We start from the raw sequence: 17,990 nt of genomic DNA, 5'->3' as shown, positions 1-17,990 counted from the left end.
TTGTCCAGCTTGCTTTACACTGCTTTCCTGGGCTCTTATCAGCCAAATCACAAAGACAATGAATCCTGTCTATCTTACTGAGTTTAAATCAGAAATTCTTTTGAAATACCCCATTACATCAGGCGCAGTCCTCCAGACCCTGCCTGAGCTCTGTCACGGTGTCCCTGTCTCCAGCTGTGTCTCAGCTGAGCCTCTGCCTGGCCACAGACCTCGCTGCTCCAGCCCCCGGCTGCCTTTCCGGCCTGCCCTTGGCCTCCCCGTGGCCCTGCCTGGCCATGGCTGGGCTGTGTCTGACCCTGCTGCCACCACCGGGCCTGAACCCCAGCCCGGCCTGGCCTGGTCCTGGCGCGCCCTCATAGCTGCGGCCTCACCAGGCACTTCTTCAACCCTCTGGGCTCTCGGCTGCCCCAGCTGCCTGCCCTGGCACCGCCTGCTTCTCTTGCTCACATCGGGCGAGGCTGGGCCCTGCCCCGCCGGCCGTGGGGATCTCGTTGGCTCCCAGTCCGCGAGGGAGAGTGCCCGTGCTGCTCCCTGACATCGCTCTCTCACCACCCTCAGAAGAGAAAAAGTTCTTCTTAGGTGGAGGTGGGTGACGGAGACCAGCTCACAGGGACGTCTAAGAGAGACTAGACGGACTACTGCTCTGGTGGCAAGTAGCAAATCTTTATTCCTCAACCAGAGTTTTTATACTCTCCTGGGAGAGCTTGTCAGTTTCTACCAAGCTTGAGTGCACTGTTTACATTACTGCTATTCTTACCGTGAGAATACAAGTTATGTAAGTTCTACAAGTGAGGGACTACGTGTCTGTTCAAGGATTCACACATTCTTCTGTTTGTGCTGGTCTTATCTTAGACCTGCAGGTGTTCTTGAAATATATTTAACTCGGGCCCTGGAATGATGAGAAACTAAGCATGTTGCCAAGAGCCCTGATAGTCCACAACCTCCCTTTCAGGAGGAGCAGCTTTGTTGTTGGCATGATACTCTGTTCCTGACCCTTTCAGGCCAGACAGAATATTGCTCTCCAGGCTCTTGGCTTTCATTATTCTGTCTTTGACCCTTTCAGGCCCCCAGAATGTCTAATAGTTCTCCTCATTCCACCCTTTCTTATTTGTTAAATTGAAAGTGGTATTGGCTTGTCTCTAATATGTTCCAATTTAATTTTTCTCAAATCTACTATTACTTGTCGGAATTGTTTTATGATAAGTCTTAGTACATATGGACAGACAAGTAGTCCCAACAAGATTACAACAGCAATTATTATCAGGCCATAAATCCCTTGTTTGAAAGATTCAAAAGACGGAAAAGCAGATTTTAAAGCATTGACAAAAGTTTCTGTCTGTTCAGCTACAGATAGATCTATCTTATGAGAATTTAACATATCTTGAATATGTTGCCTCAATTCGTCCAGGTCCAAAGAAGTATTGGCATTATCCCAAATGCTTTGTAAGTGACTTTGGATTTTGTGCCATGAGAATACAGTGCAATTATATGTCACTGGAGTTACACAAATAGTACGATACTTTACATGGCACAAAAGGGATTCTCGAGTTGCTAAGATCTGCAATTGTTTCCCCATAATATCAACAGTGTCTTTAAGCGAATTTAAACGTAGTTCAATTTTCTCATCCCAATTGATTTGATTTTGGAATGCCTTTGATATGTTTATTGATAGCTCATTGACATACGTGGCTGTTTGAATACTTGTGGTCAAAGAAATGGAGGCTACTGTTGTTACAGTAATAGCAGTAATTAAGGCTGTAATTCCTGCTATTATTAGTCCAATCATTCTCTTATGCCGGTGCATGAGTTGCTGCGTTGCCTTTTTCAATATTTCTGATCCTCTATCCGCATACCAGTTTTGCGATAGATTGACAGGTAAATATACATAATCAGGCTGTTTTACCAATAAGAAAGGATCACTAGTGCTGTTCATGCAATTGGAAATTTGACAGTTGGTACAATTAACTGTATTATTAATAATGGTCAACATTCCACTTAGGAACGCATAAGGTTCTGGAACACAAGCCCGCATATAAAACTCAATGACATTTTGTGTCTCTCCCATTGCCCATACTGATCCTATTTGAGTCCATGTAATATTTAGTTTTTTTGCCTTAACTTTTCCCATGGCGGCAACAGCCTTCCATAAATTAGAACAGAATGTACGATTATTTTTTGTCCATATTCCAGAAACTAAATTTATTGGCCGCAATTGTTTATTAATTATATTCCAGTCACATAGAGATGTATTTGAACATGTTGTTTCATTAGTGTGACACACTCTCCAAGATGGTGTAAAATCCATCTGTGAAGGAGATAAATTTCGGCATGGGGGAATATGCGGCGGGGGTACTCCAGAACCTTTACTTCCATTCGTAAGATTTGGATAATAAAAATCTAAAGCCCAATGAATCCCTGCCGACACATTAGTATCCCAATCATGCTGAACAATCACTTCTTCACACAATAATTCAGTACGATTAGTCTGAAAACACATTGGATTACCATCTATTTTTCCAGAAAAGTTAAAGTTTGCCGAAAAGGCCACAATATGTTTATCAGAATATTGTCCCATAAATATAGTCTGATTATTGTATACAGGTATGTCCACTGGTTCTTCCCATGTAACTGGATGGATAACAGGAGGATTGGGGACAAAAGCCCAATAGGTTTCTGCCTTACATCTGTGTTGTATCAGCCATAGGGTGCTCAGCAGCATTGCTACCAACCGGATCCTCGTCTCCCAGTCTCTGCTCAACGACAGTCTTTGCATTCGTCTCCGCAGCTTTCCCATTTTTGTTTTTGGCATGTCGGACGCACCGTTCTGGAATCCACCGGGGTGAGGTTTCATCTGTTGGAAATACACAAACATACCCTCTGCCCCAGATTAGTACCGGATCAGGACCACGTATTTTTCCATCCATTGGATCTTTCCAATATATCTCAGGCTTATTGTTATTTTTATAATCCCAATGTCTGTCAGCAGCAGACTGACCATCTTCATCTAATGTAAAAAAAATTCAGAACAAATAAGGCATGTGATAATAAGGAAAATGGGGTATCCTTTATTCCCCATGTCCCCCCTTTTTAGTTTATTAATTTGAGTTTTTAGAAGGTGATTGTATTTCTCAACTATACCTTGTCCTTGCGGGTTATACGGAATGCCTGTCTTGTGTTGAATAGAAAATTGTTGACAAAAGGTTTTGAATCCTTGACTAATGTAGGCAGGGCCGTTGTCAGTTTTTATCGTTTTCGGAATCCCCATAACACTAAAGCAATGAAGTAAATGTGTACATACGTGCAATAATTTCTCCCCTGACAGAGCAGATGCAACGGAAAAATGTGAAAAAGTGTCTATGGTGACATGAACATACGAAAGTTTCCCAAAAGCTGGAATATGAGTAACGTCCATTTGCCATAAATCATTAGGCAACAAGCCTCTAGGGTTAACGCCGTAGTGAGGGGCAGGCAGTAATGGAGCACAAGAGGAGCAATCTTTAACGATCAATCGTGCTTGTTCTCGTGTAATATTACACATTTTTCTTAAGGTACGGGCAGATAAGTGATGTAATTCATGGAGTTGTTTAGCCTTACATATATTATATACTTGCGGTTTTGTCAGATCATCAGCTAATTGATTGCCTTGTGCCATAGGACCAGGCAGATTAGAATGACTATGAATGTGCCCCACAAAAACTGGGCAGCAACAGGGACTGTATAAGACTTAAATGCTGTTGAATGAAAGTTACTTTAGAATGTATCATTGGTACTGTTTCAAGCATACACAGAGCCTGTACAATATACAAACTATCAGTAATAATGTTCAAAGGTTGCGCATATTTCAGTAATGCCTGGTAAACAGCATATAGTTCAGCCATTTGTGCAGAAACATCCTGTAAAATCCAAACAAAATGATCAGGTGGTGATAATAGTACAGCACGACCATTTGAAGATCCGTCAGTATATACAGTCAAAGCATCCTGTAAAGGTGCTTGTTTTACAATTTTGGGAAAAACAATAGAGTGATATGTTGCAAAACTGAGTAATTTGTTTAATGGGTACTTGTTAGATATTTGTCCTGGAAAATTTGCAAGGGATAAGGCAAAGTCATCCGTCATATTGAGCAACCATGTAATTTGATCAGGTTTATAAGGCAAGATTATTTTTACTGGCTCTTTTCCAAGATAAATTATACTTAATTTTCGACCTTGTTGCACACACTCTGCAACTTTATGGGGGTACGATTTTAAGACAACATTCTGACCATGACAGCCATGAATCCAACAGAGGATTCCATCCTGATACAATACTCATGTAGGAGATAATTTAGTGGGAAGAATAATTAATTCCCAAGGCTTATTTATGTCAGTGTAATTTAATCTCGCATCTGTCATGGCCTTTTCTACTTTTGTCAAGGCTTGAGAGGCTTCCTCAGTCAAGCCACGAGGGGAATTAGGGTCAGGGTTTCCTTCCAATATCTTAAATAAAGGGCTGAGGTCAGAAGTGGTGAGTTTCAGAAACGGCCGTATCCAATTGATGTCACCTAAAAGTTTTTGGAAATCATTCAAGGTTGTCAGATGTTGTACTGAAAGAGCAATTTTCTGTGGTGCAAAATACTTAGGATACAATTGAAATCCTAGGTATTTAAAAGGAAAAGTTCGCTGTATTTTATCTTGGGCTATCTTCAGCCCATTTCGCTCTAATTGTTGTTCCATATGAGAATAGGCTGCTGTCAGTAATTCCACAGATTCAGCAGCCAACAAAATACCATCCATATAGTGAATGCAAATTAATGTTGGAAAACACAATCTAGTTTGTTGAAGACTTTTGTTTACAAATTTCTGACATAAAGTGGGACTATTCGCCATACCTTGAGGTAAAACTTTCCATTGATATCGGTCCATAGGTTCACTGTAATTGACAGAAGGAACACTAAAAGCAAATCTCTGGCAATCATCGGGATCTAACAATATTGTATAAAAACAGTCCTTTAAATCAATTATTATTTTCTGATAATTTGGTGGTATTGCCATAGGGCTAGGTAGCCCAGGTTGCAGAGCACCCATGGGATGCATGGTCTTATTTACTGCCCGAAGATCTTGCAATAATCTCCATTTACCTGTTTTCTTTTTCACTACAAATATAGGAGAATTCCATGGAGAAGTAGATGGTTCAATAATGCCATGACTGGGTAAATGGATGTCAATACTTTCTGGATAATCTATTAGATCTACTTATAAATTCAAAATATTTGCTATGCAGCACTTAGCATATTCATTTATCATTGTGATATAAATGATTGTTGAGCCTTGGCCTAATAACTGAACACTTCTTTTTCTTCCTTTAGTGATTATCATTATAATCATTTCAATTTTAGTGAATATAGTTTTTGGGGTTAATGTGGTAAAATATCTACTCAATAATTTGTAATGAAGCTTTTGAATTTTCGTCTATTATTGCCTCAATTATCCCTAAAGGTTGTCTGCACTAGGACCCAGCAATTGCTGACGAGCAACATTGGAATGCAGAGTGTTCTCACAACATTTTCCTAGAAAGATAACACCGTTAACTCCTTTAGACTGCTGCAAAGCTGAAAGGAAAAAAAAACTTAGAAAGGAAAGAGAAGGGTGGGAGGGCGGGGGGTGGGGGGGGCACTCACACACATACAGCTGCATGTTTTGCTAGGCATTTTAAAACTTTTTTCTTTTACTAGGTATTTTAAAACTTTTCCTTCTGAAGCCTTTCATTCCAAAGATCTCCAGGTAAATCTACCTGTTTGCCGGCTTAGTGGACATTTGAGATTGAAAGGTCCCAGAGATATATTTTCAAGGTTAATCAAAAACAATTTTTAAGTCTTACAAACGTTTGAAGCGCTTCAAACACACATACGCACACCCACTCATTTCTCAGCTAGCCGAATACAGTCATACAATGTTGGTTATTACTATTGGATCCACAATTTTTCCATGTTACGGATGTTTAAATTACACACGGTACCGGGAACATACAACACTTAAATTACGCAGATGCATTATCTAATAAGGCTTATGTCGATTGTCTAACAAATATTTCACTTATGGTAATCTTTTGTAGTTTCTGTATTGATAGAATCACGGACTGGTCAGTTGAACCACAGCCTCTGTCTCTTCATGGGGTGCAACTGCTGAAAAACAAATCAGTTGAATGATTCTAGTGCCCTTTGATATAAAGTCAGGAGGCATAGGCATTCAAGCTATTACTTGCATCGCTCTCATAAAGTCGGCATCAGTCAATTCTGGTAAAACAAGCAATCTTTGTAACAGGTGATCATGCAATTAACAATGTACTAAGTCCATCTTTGCATTCTTTTAGGCTGATCGTTTAAGCAACACTTATCTAGCGGTGATATTGTCTGCTTGCTTATCTAGGGTCTCTTGTAGTTTGTCTAGAAAAGTCATGTAATAAATGCCATTTTCTAGATTTCTTTTTTATTACAAATACGGGTATGTTCCAAGGACTATTAAATGGGACTGTATGCCCGTGATCTATTTGCTCTTCCACTAAATTTTGAAATGTACCCAATTTTTCACTCGTTCATGATTCCAATGTCTATTCCCATTGTATTTAATACATCTCTCCCCCACAAGATTAGTGGAACGTGCACAGCTAAGGGTTACACTACATTTCAACATAAGAGGCTGAGTTTATAGGGACTAAGCCAAATGTATTTCAGGGATTCTAATGGACTCAAATCTTTGTGAGTCATGCTCTACAGAGTCAGCTTGGAACACAATTGCTTTGAATAAAATTAAATACACTATTCGGCTATCTGTTGTTATTAATACTAGTGGAAATGGTGTTCGTAACACTAGTGGAGACAGCATTCATACTCTTGCTTAAATCGTTCCAGTACAGCCTGCATTAATGACCCCAGGTAAAACAAAGATTCCCAATCGAATTATTGACAATCATTCTAATTACAAGTTAGTAAAGCCACCCCCCAATGGTCCGTTTACGTTCCGTGGTATTGTGTGAAGTGCAGACGATTGCAGCACCACTTGGTTTCGTGGCGGCAGTGGTGGTGGTGAGCGGCTGGAGCGGAGCTCCGGGACCCTGGGTGGGGGGGTGGCGGGGGGCGAAGAAGGAAAAGCATCCAGAGATTTAGAACGGGGAAGCGAAGGATACAGTCGTTTAATGGAGGAGCGCGTTTCTCTTACCCACTTTTCATCACCTGTGTCCCCTCTTAAACATTCTTTAACCAGAGACGACAAGGTGAAGGCATCAATAGGGACCTTTTCAGGCCCATGAATAGTATAATAGCCTTGAATCTTATCTCCTACCTTATTCCAAGTTTCAACATTAATTGTACTGTCTTTAGGAAACCATGGACAAACTTCTTGTACGAAATCTAAAAAATGATCAACTTGTTTTCTTGTAACTTTTACCCCCCTAGCACAAAGCAGGGACTTTAACATACTTGCAAAGATGTTACGTTCATTACTGAAAGCAATGCCCATTTTTTTTTTTTTTTTTTTTTTTATTCTTCTTCTTCTCTTTTTTCCTTTTCTCTTTCTTTCTATTCTTCTCTCTCTTTCTCTTTTCTTTCGTCTGCCTCAAAATCCCTTGTCCTCGCCCTCGATTTCAACTTACCAACCGCGGCTCGTGAAGGCGAGCGACGTCCTGTCCTTTAGCAACCGAGTATCCCGGGTTTCGGCACCAAATGACGGAGACCAGCTCACAGGGACGTCTAAGAGAGACTAGACGGACTACTGCTCTGGTGGCAAGTAGCAAATCTTTATTCCTCAACCAGAGTTTTTATACTCTCCTGGGAGAGCTTGTCAGTTTCTACCAAGCTTGAGTGCACTGTTTACATTACTGCTATTCTTACCGTGAGAATACAAGTTATGTAAGTTCTACAAGTGAGGGACTACGTGTCTGTTCAAGGATTCACACATTCTTCTGTTTGTGCTGGTCTTATCTTAGACCTGCAGGTGTTCTTGAAATATATTTAACTCGGGCCCTGGAATGATGAGAAACTAAGCATGTTGCCAAGAGCCCTGATAGTCCACAACCTCCCTTTCAGGAGGAGCAGCTTTGTTGTTGGCATGATACTCTGTTCCTGACCCTTTCAGGCCAGACAGAATATTGCTCTCCAGGCTCTTGGCTTTCATTATTCTGTCTTTGACCCTTTCAGGCCCCCAGAATGTCTAATAGTTCTCCTCAGGTGGGATTCCCCCTCTTCCAGCTTGTGCCGCTTCTTCACATCTTACCCCTCAGCAGGCTACAAATCCATCAGATCCCCGTGAGATCTGCAAAGCTTCCATGGCTACCAGAAGCCCAGCCACCATCTTTTGCCTAGACTCCCTGGAGGACTGAGGATTGCTCTTTAGAGCTCTTTTTTCTGCATTTTAAGGCAAAAAAACTCCTGGTAACTGACTGTTAGCAGTAGGTCTGTGCTAGTCCTTGACCTGGAGCACAATCCCATCTCAAGCCTTCCCAGAGGAGGGAGGTGGGATCAGATCATTGGCCAGCCTGTCCTCAGAAGCCACAGAATTAGTCTGTGTAATATAAGAGAGGTACTTGAGAAGTGACACCGACTCCTTCTTTACCTGTTGCCATGCAAAAAACCCACTGTTTTTTCCTGCCATGCTAAAAACTATATAGGTTGAGACAAAGCAAAAAAAAGGGTAAACACCTCCAGCAAAAGACATGGTGCATGGTCTAGAGAACAACTGCTCGGAGGAGGCGCGTAGGAACTGGGCTTGTTTGAAGTAGAAAACAGGAAGCTGAGGGGAAACCTTACTGCTGTCTAGAGCTACCTGAAAGTAGATTGGGTCGAGGTGAATGTGGCTGTCCTTTTCCAAGCGGAAAGTCATAGGAGAGTATAGAACGGCCGTAAGTGGTTCCTGGGGAGGACTGGATGGGAGATTCAGAAAGGCTCTTCACTCAACGGGCAACCAAGCACTGGCACAGGCTTCCCGAGGAAGTGCTTGCCTAGCTTTCATTGGAAGTATTCAGAAAAAGTGTAGATGTGGCACTTATGGACGTGGTTTATGAGGTGAACTTGGAAGTGTTAAGATTCCTGTTGGAATCAAGGATCTTCAGGCTCTTTCCTGAAAAAATTATTCTATGATTCTAACTTAGAAGACTGAGAGTAGTAGCAGCATGGCTGTTTTGATGCTTTGATTCCAGAAACTAGGTAAAATAATAAAATGAGCCCTAATGAAGGAAACGGAGCATCCAAATAATCATTCTTCACAGCTTGTTCCTACATTCAGGAGTTTGGAGAAAAGATTTCTTGTAGTTTGTACCACTCCATTCAATGATGCAAATAAAAATGCAAAGACTTGTGACACAGCAGCATTTAATAAATGTTGTTATTGAGTGGTACAATTGTCCGCGATGTCCTGAGCACAACGGTCTGACATCATAGTCCTTAATTCATCAATGTCCTTTCGTAACTGAGAAACGTCCAAGAGCTTCTTTGGAAGGCTTTCTGCGCTGCAGTAATTTTCATTCTCATCAGCTGAACAGCTCAGTGATTGTATTTCCGGCGGTAAGGAAAGATTTGGCTCCTCACCCTGGGCTTTCTGAGTCAGAATACTGCACAGTGCTTTCAACTCAAATATGCAATGGGACATTTCCTTGAACAACTGGTCTGCTATATGCATCTTCTCCGATACTGGCTGCCTGGAATCTTCCACCTGCCGCATCTGCTCTTTCAGAGTGGCATTCTCTTCCATCAGTCTTTGATTTTCCGAGAAAATGTTTTTTAACTGCTCTATTTTCCTGTCTTTTTCTTCCAGTCCTTTTATCATCTGCTCCACTACCTGATTTTCTTGCAAAAGGTTCTCTTGCATAGACTGCATGTCTAAAATCAGTGCAGCTATCTGATTTTGCTGATTCTCTATGACCTTACTGGCTTTCTCATTCTTCTCTTTGAGACATTCATTCTCACTCAGAAGCTGGTTTTTGTCCAACAGGGGAAGGCGAGCACCATCTTCCAGGCATTTTTCCACTCTCTGTTGTAAACCCCGTACCACTGTGACCAGCTCTTTTTCTTTTTCCTTCTGACACACGAGTTGCAATTCTCTCTCTCTGCACTGCGACCGGACCTCTAGGAGCTTCGTTTCTAACTCAGTCGTAGTTTCTTGAAGCTGCTTGTTCTTCTCTTCTAAAATTTGTAGCTGTTTAGTCTGCCCTTGTATATCATACAGCGTTCGTAGATCAGTCAGATATTTCATTAAGGTTTCAATTTGTCTTTGTTTTTCTTTGCTTTGCTCAGACATCTTCAGGCATTGCTTTTTCAGGCTATTAATATATTGGTCTCTACTTTTAAGTTTCTCCTCCATCTTCTTTTTCTCTTCACTAGATTTGTTTGAAATCAGTTTTATAAGTTCATTGAGTTGTAATTCCTTCTTTTCAGCTGCTGCAAACTGTCCCAGAGTTGCATATGTCTGTCCAAATGCTTCACAGATGGCTGACATAGGTTTGCTATCTTCTTCACCATTACCATGCCGCTCCAAAATAGATCGCGAACATGCTCCGTCTCTGCCATCTTCTGGAACAATGCCATTGTCCAGCTCATCGTCGGAAGGCACAGATTCCTTCTGTGTAATTTAAAAGAGATACGTGAGCACTGGCACTGGCTCCTTCTCAACCCATTGCCACGCACAAAGCTCCCTCTTTGAAAACATGCATAAAATGTTAGAGGTGAGGGATGGAAGAGAAGGGAGAAACACCGAGAACATCTTTGGCATTTCTGTTGAGTAGGGCTTTTGAAAGGGGCTTAAGTACACCAGCCCAAGATGCACAGGGGCGAGGCAGAAGCACCTGTTTGTCTAGATTGTGGGTCCTATGGGCAATCCTTTGACACGGATGGGATCTGCAAGAGAGCTGAGTGGTGGAAAGGCATTTCTTCTCGCAGCAGAAGCCACCTAGGTTTTCGGAGGACTCTAAGTGGCAGGAGGCTTAACTGCATCAGTCCTCTACTAGAAATCAAGCTCAAAGGGCAGCTACTAGGAGAGCCAAGTCATTAGATTGCCCTAACATTGTCTCAGTCCTAATTGAACATCTTGTCTACAGCACTGGTGCGTCAAGGTCCCCGTGAGAAGGTGTGGCAGAAGCAGCAGAGGAAAAGGAGTCCAGAAGCAGGTCAGCCCAGTGGGGCTCCACTGCCTCCTTCAGAGAAGGGCAAGAGTGACTGGAAAGCTGGCTGGTGGAGAAGGGGCTGGGGGGTGTTGCTCAATAGGTGCTGAATATGAGTAGGAAGGATTGCCAGGCAGCCAAGAAGGCGAATTGCATCGTGGCTTCCAGCAAGAGCAGTTTGGCCGGCAGGACTAGGAAAGTGATTGCCCCTTTTGACTTGGCACTGCTGAGACCATTCCTCCAATACCGTGTGCAATTTTGTGCCATAACTACAGATTTTATCATTCTACCTCAGAGTCCTTCAAGACGTCCTCATCATTTTCTTCATTTTCAATGTCTAATATGGGAAAATCATCTGCAAAGGAGGCAAAAAGCACAAAGGAGCTGTGGAAGCTTTTTCACACTGCTTTTCCCCATCTGCTTTTCCCCATCAGAGAATCTGGAAGACGTGGCCCTTCTAATTCATTACGAAATTACCATTGCCATCCTTCCCCAAAATGGAACATGAGCATGCTCCGTCTCTCTCTGCTCGTGGATAATGTCATTGTCCAGCCCATTGTCGGAAGGCACAGAATACAGGCCACTCCTATCTGTCCCCATAGCCTCCTCCATGGTCAAGTGTCCTACCTTCTTTCATCGATATAGGTTCATCCTTGGGAAAGGCTGCAGCCGCCTCCATTTTTTCCTGGCCTTTTGTGCCCCACGCAGAACATCCTTCTGTCTTGTCATCTTCTGCATCATCCTTCTGATGGTCAGTAACACTACACACAGAAAGGAAGGGAATGCATTCCGCAAAAATACACACACACTTGCATACCCTTTCTGCTGGAATTTAACGGCCATTTCTTTGCCATTCTACCTATATTCATAGACCTCTGAGAAAGGGTAACTCACACACAACTTACTGCACGACTCTAGTAGTGGAGACTGAAACACTGACTACAGGCACGTTCATGCTACTGCCACCTATTCTTGTCCCTGGAGTAACTCATCCCTGCTGGCTACAGTCGCATCTGATAAATCCCCTCTTTGCTTCGAGGGTCGGGGAGGATAATAAGCCCACTGGAATACCGACATCTAGCTACAAGGCTTGTACCTCATCAGGATGCTGCAGTAATGCTACAACAACTCTTCACATCATGCTCGGCTAACATCTCCTCAAACCCAGTCCTCATTTTGAAGGGATTCAGGTATTCCCACGGATAGTCTCAGGAGCCGTTTTTTTAAAGAGCTCCTAAGTGGAGTAGCAAGGGACCAAGAAAGATGGGGGTTGCATTCCAAGCACTGCACTGCTTAACTACTTTGCATAGGCATTCTCTTCTAACACCCGTGGCAGAGGGTCTCTTGGTGCTCCAGAGAGAGACTGCTTTCAGGTTTGCTTCATAAGCAGAACTAAAACCAAAACAAAACCCTCAAACAAACAAGGAAAGAAAACATTAACAACATGCTCCAGGTCAAGTCTGCTCCGCTAAATGGTGTGTTAACGCCATACTGATACTTTGCCAGAAGCCTGGAGGCAAGGGAATGAACATCTTGTTTTGATAGAGCAAATCCTTAAGCTTGCTGTCTTCCTAAAGGGACTTTTACTACAGGCACCTTTCCCTCCTGCTTCCCATCAATCCAGGCTGAGAGAGGGGCAGGGGAAGAAGGACTGAAGTTGAGATCTAGTGCCATGAAGTGTCAGGCAGTGGTTTGTAGCAGGACAAGGCATGCTCAGCTCCTAGGCATAATGCAGTTCATTCACCCACCGCTGGGCTCCCTGCCCAAAGAGACTCCTGTGCCCAGGCACTGGTCTCTGCCTCCAGCAGGGCTGCCCAGCCATCAAGCACAGCAAAAGAGACTGTGTCTTGGAAGGCAGGAGTCTCTGGAGGCTACCTACATCTATGGAGACTGGAAAGCCTGTATAGAACTCTGGTTTTAACCCTGATCAGTCCCACATCAGACATGTCCCAGAGACAGAGGGGATTAGGGATTTCTAAACAGCAACGGCACGGCTGTGTGGTGTCTTCCTGGAAGCACATGCCCTGCTCAAGCCAGGTGTTCAGTCAGACAAGAGGAAAGGAGCCATCTCTGCTTGGACGAAGGCCTGCTGAGCTCCACACAAGGTTTCTCACAGGCACCAGTCTAGCAGAGCAGAGCAGGGAAGGGCACGGCAGTGTAGGGCAGAGTGGAGCATCCACCGGCTCCTGTCCCAGCTTGGGCAGTCCTCCTCCCTCTTCCAGCCAAGGGGCTGGAGACTTAGCAACAGGCATTGCCTGAGCCTTACGATTTCTTTGCAGACTGTCTCTTGATGCGAAGCCTCTTCCACCACTGGTGCTTATGCGCCTTGGCCAGGTGACCACTGATGGCTACGCTGTGCAGTCCGTCCCGGCTCTTCTCCTGGGGCTCGTTGCGCTCGTTGGGCTCATTGGGCTCATCGGGCTCATCAGCCACATCAACAGCCGCAGAAGCGCTGCGGCATGACAGTCGCTCCCATGCCCGCCTCAGGTGCTTGGTGAGGCGCTGCATGGTACAATGGGGATGGGGGTGGAGAGAGCGTAGGGGTGGGGAGGTTGTGAGGGGAGGGTGAGAAGAACCAAGAACTGATTCTCGTCACTGCCAGGCAGAGAAGTGCTGCCAGTCTAGGCACAGCCCCGACAGCACTGAGGGCTGCTGCCTGCGGGGTGTCTGGACAGGGGTGGGGAGTTTACTGTGGTGTCACAAAGAGGGGTAGGGCTGGGGGTGGGGTTTGTTGGGGCGTGTCATGTCAGGGCTGGGGGTGGGGGGGCAGCAGGGGGAGGGTCAGGGTGATGGAGGCTGTGGAAGTCAGAGGATCACAAGTTTGAAGAACCATAGACTCATAAAATGTTTTTGGTGGGAACATCATCCATTTCCAACACTCCTGCCAAGGGCAGGGACACCTTCCCCTAGATCAGGTTGCTCAAAGCCTACTCCAACCTGGTCCACCCTTGTAGAATTTTCTTGTGTTAATTTGAACATGATACTAAAGCATTGCATAAAAAGTGATGAAGCGGGCTATCATTCGAGATGACTGATTTTCATCATTACCCTTTCAGATTACATTCCAAAACTCAGGAAAAATTTTCTGGATTTCAAATATTCTCTCTCTTACATTTCACAGTATCTGACACAGAATCCTCTGGTGTGGCAACCTTGACCGCCTCACTCATTTCTATTTAGGATTTCTAGCACAGAGTTATGAATTTCTATTTCAAGTGTAAGCTTGCCACAGTGAAGAATTTAACCCAGAGCTACTTTCCAGTGTCGCTTTAGCAAAGAAGAAGTGCGGCCACCTTCGGAGTAAGGAGGTATCCTTCTGTTCCTCGAGCATTCTTGATCTGTCCTACTGAGGAAAAAGTGTATTGTTTCTTCTAGAGGAACAATGCATGTATTTCTATTTGAAGTCCCCGCTAAAGTGTGCCGGTCATTTTACGAAGCAGTTATTTACAAAACTGGAGATGAGGCAAAAGGGCCTTGGCATGTGGATATCAGAAGAACGGTACACTAGGTGTAGTCATGTCCTGCGTTGTGTACACAGAGTTTTCCAACAGCTGTATCCAAGAATTCCTAGGTCGTGTTCTGCATTAATACCCTAGTTGCTTCCCCTGTGGAAGCTTGTAACAGGGGCAGGAGGTTCCTCCTCTGTTCCTTTCAGCAGCTTAGACTGGAGGAAAGCCACCATGAGCTGGCTACCCAAAGATGATACTCAGGAAGCAAGATCATCTCAGAAAACCACTGAATTGGGCCAGCCCATCATCAATATCTCCTCTTCTCTGGAGTGTTTGCATCTCTTCTAGACTGCCCTTATGCTGAGACCTTGAGGTGGCAACAGGAGCAGCTCCGGCAGATATGGAATGTTGCTCAGAGGACCAGGGCTTTAACTCCCCATAATTATCTGAAGTAGAAGAGAAATGGAAGCCAGAGATGAGGATATCTCTGTTCATGAATGCTATGGGTGAGACCAGGGGCTGGTGGTAGGCCCCTTTGTTTCCCCTGTTCACAGCTCTGACCACTGAACTCCATCAATTCCTACTATACCTTAGCTCACAAAGCATCAAACATTTTCAGAGTTAAGAGTATCCAATTGTTTCTCAGAGTGCTCCTTTCTGGACCTTGTCAAAGACCACTAGGGGGGCTTGAAATCCCATGAAGCTTCTGCTTAATCCCTGCCATCAACTGCTTCAGTCAGTCACCGCTCTTTGCTCCAAGCTACGCAAGTGCACTGCCCAAGGATACTTAGCGGTTTCATAGAAAGAGTCAGACAAGAGAGGGAATCCTAGACTTGAGCTGGGAACAGAATACTCCTATGCAAATCCGAGATCACCAACTATCACCTGCCCAGCTCAAAAGGAAATTTCACCCTGATTCTGTGTCAGCTTCTGTGTGTCCGTTACCCACCCTGTGCAAGTTCCTGCCTCTGTCCTGGCAACCAAGCAAGCCCGGCAGGGCACCCTCTCCTTGTGTAGCCCTCCGAGGCTTCTATCTGGCTATGACCCCGTGTTGTTGCTCTTTGCCTTCCTGCACGTGATGCTGCACACACGGATGGTACAGGAACAGAGCTGCTGATGCCGCCTTTGATCTGTAAGCAGAACTAATAGGAAGAGCCTGAGACATTTGTGGTTTTCTGGAATGCATGGAACAGACACAGATGGGATCACCCAGCAAGTTGCCTGCATCCCTTGCAGGCAGGGTGAGCAGGGAGGGTGCAGTCTGTCTCCGAGGTTAAGAGGTAAGTTCAGTCAGTGAGAGGGAGCCCAGCCATGGTGTCCTCCTGGCGAGACTGCATCCTCTGCACCTGCCAGAAGGGAGGTGTCAACCCAGACTGAGCTCCCAGGAAGACACAGCCATTCACGTCTCTGGCTGCAGGGAGTGACACCAGCGTGCAGGGGAAACAGAGGGCAGTAGAGGCAAAAGATGTATAAGCTGTGATCCAGTGGACTACCTCTTCAGCCTGGTGGCAGAGCTGTGAGGGGAAGTAGACAGGCTAAGAAGCATCAGGGAGTCTGAGTAAGAGTTAGACTGGTGGCGCCACACACTGAGATCTCTGAAAAATGAACAGAGACAACCACCAGAAAAAGGCCCACTTCTCCAGCTTGCCCAGGTCCCTCGGGATGACATCCTGTCCTTCTGGTGTGACAACACCAACTCTCAGCTTGGTGTCATCTGCAAACTTTCACCAAATATCATGTCTCTTCCCTGCCACCATCCCCACCTAAAAGCCAATAGCCCCGCAGCCATGAGATGCATCAGGTCAAGTTCTATGTCAGCATCTGGGTGTCCATTATTCCCCCTGGGTGAGCAAAAATATTCCACTTTATGCAGCAGGAACTACTTCTTGTATCACCTGGTTGGTTTGCTGCTCACCTGTATCCATGATTTGGAGGCAAAAAGGGCTGGGACTGATGAGAGAATGCTGCCCTAGCGATGCTTTGGGGCACGTGGGTGCCTGTGCTTCCCACTTGGGGCGGTATGACAGCTTCTAGTGCGGAGGTGGTGAGGGGCGTCCAGCAGCGGCTGCTCCTGGACTGGATCAGTGTGATGGAGAAGTAATAGAATATGCACAAGATTTCTGGGAAGATTTATCTGTCTGCCTGTGAGTGGGAGATGTATTCTGTAACCAGCACTTGTGTTGCAGCACATGATTGATGGAGATCAGTCCCTCGTGTTGCCCAGGCCTGATAAAGGATGTTTGCTTTTTAACACTCCAGAATGAGCCTTAGAGGATTTGTTTGCCAGTATTGCTGGTATGAGCAGATGTGGCCTTGGTGATTCTGGCTGAGGTGAGCCTGGATCCCTGGGGGTGGGGACGCAGCTCTGGTCCTGTCCCAGAGGTGCCAGTGCCAGTGCAGCTGCCTTTGTATCCCCGAGCTGCCCCACTGGGCAATGCGAGACAAAAGCAGCCTCCACTGTGAAGGGCTGCTCCCTACCCCTTGGGGTGCTTCTGGGGTCAAGTTGTGCACAGCTGAGTATCGTCATTTTCCCTTTGGTCAGAATCGACAGTGGGAGGAAGGTGAGGAGAATGCCCGACCTGGAAGCCAAGAGGAGCAGGAGTTCCAAGCAACAGCAGATGAGGCTTCTGGAAGCACAGCCAGCACAGCGGGAGGCAACGACCACAGTCCAGCTCTCCCATCACCTCCTGATGCTGGTGCCGACACACAGGACAGGCTGGGAGGACTCTGTAATGTTCTGAAATACATCAGGGTGATCTTTTTTAGGCTAGCTATACTCAGGGGGCTGTGTCCACTGTCTGCCGTGTTCTGGTGGGTCTCCTTCACTGTCCTCTGGGTCAGGGCCCGGAATCCTGTTGCTTTGATGCTGTGCCCTAGGCCAAGGGGTGGTGTTCCACTCAGCTATTCCCTGGAGCTCGTATGCTGGGTGGGGGCTGTCGGTGTCTGCTGCCTGCTGGCTGCAGCAGCGCTGGACACAGCCATGTGTCAGGGCATGGCTGGACACGGGCCTTGATACAGGTGTGTGTTCTTGGTCCAGTTGAGGTTCATAATGGCTGTGAGAATCTAGAGCAGCAGCAGAACCTGAGTGCCAAGCAGTGCCAGGAAGCCCCCAGTGAAATCCGAGAGGTGAATCCACTGTGAGATTTGGAAAAGAAACGTACCCAGGACTCCAGAGAGAGTTATAATTTTGATGATGAGTACAATGCGGGTTGCCTTCCAGCCCTCTCTCTCCTCTGAGAAAAGTGCAAGAAAAATGAAGTAGAAGATGCTGAAGACCAGGCAAGAATACGCACAAACCAAAGCTAGCGCCATTCCCAATAGGCTGATGCCCATCACCTGCAGATGCTTCCGTCACTTCAGGCACTGCAGCTTCTCAGCTTCGTTTCTTGAAGTTGCTTGTTTTTCTTTTCTAAA

General features: G+C 45.2%; 1 protein-coding gene across 1 annotated transcript; it reads right to left on the bottom strand.

Moving 5' to 3' along the window:
• Positions 1-9,356: 9,356 nt before the first annotated feature.
• Positions 9,357-13,635, bottom strand: LOC138734787 (centrosomal protein of 85 kDa-like). Its single transcript, XM_069882598.1, has 4 exons — positions 13,394-13,635; positions 11,755-11,888; positions 11,418-11,482; positions 9,357-10,589 (listed from the first exon to the last, which is right to left on the bottom strand). The coding sequence occupies exons 1-4, from the start codon at positions 13,633-13,635 to the stop codon at positions 9,357-9,359; spliced, it is 1,674 nt and encodes a 557-aa protein (XP_069738699.1).
• Positions 13,636-17,990: the final 4,355 nt, after the last annotated feature.

The sequence above is a fragment of the Phaenicophaeus curvirostris genome, unplaced genomic scaffold (genome assembly GCF_032191515.1).
Source record: "Phaenicophaeus curvirostris isolate KB17595 unplaced genomic scaffold, BPBGC_Pcur_1.0 scaffold_219, whole genome shotgun sequence".
In the NCBI taxonomy this organism is placed as follows: Eukaryota; Metazoa; Chordata; class Aves; order Cuculiformes; family Cuculidae; genus Phaenicophaeus; species Phaenicophaeus curvirostris.
Note: the sequence above shows the minus strand (reverse complement) of the source record. Positions and strands in the feature narration are given on the sequence as shown.

Coding starts and splice junctions, on each gene's coding strand:
- LOC138734787 (XM_069882598.1), bottom strand. CDS start 13,635: ATGCAGCGCCTCACCAAGCACCTGAGGCGGGCATGGGAGCGACTGTCA. Junction 11,889..13,393: donor AGACAGTCTGCAAAGAAATC/GTAAGGCTCAGG, acceptor TTCTGTGTGTAG/TGTTACTGACCATCAGAAGG. Junction 11,483..11,754: donor ACCTATATCGATGAAAGAAG/GTAGGACACTTG, acceptor CCTCCTTTGCAG/ATGATTTTCCCATATTAGAC.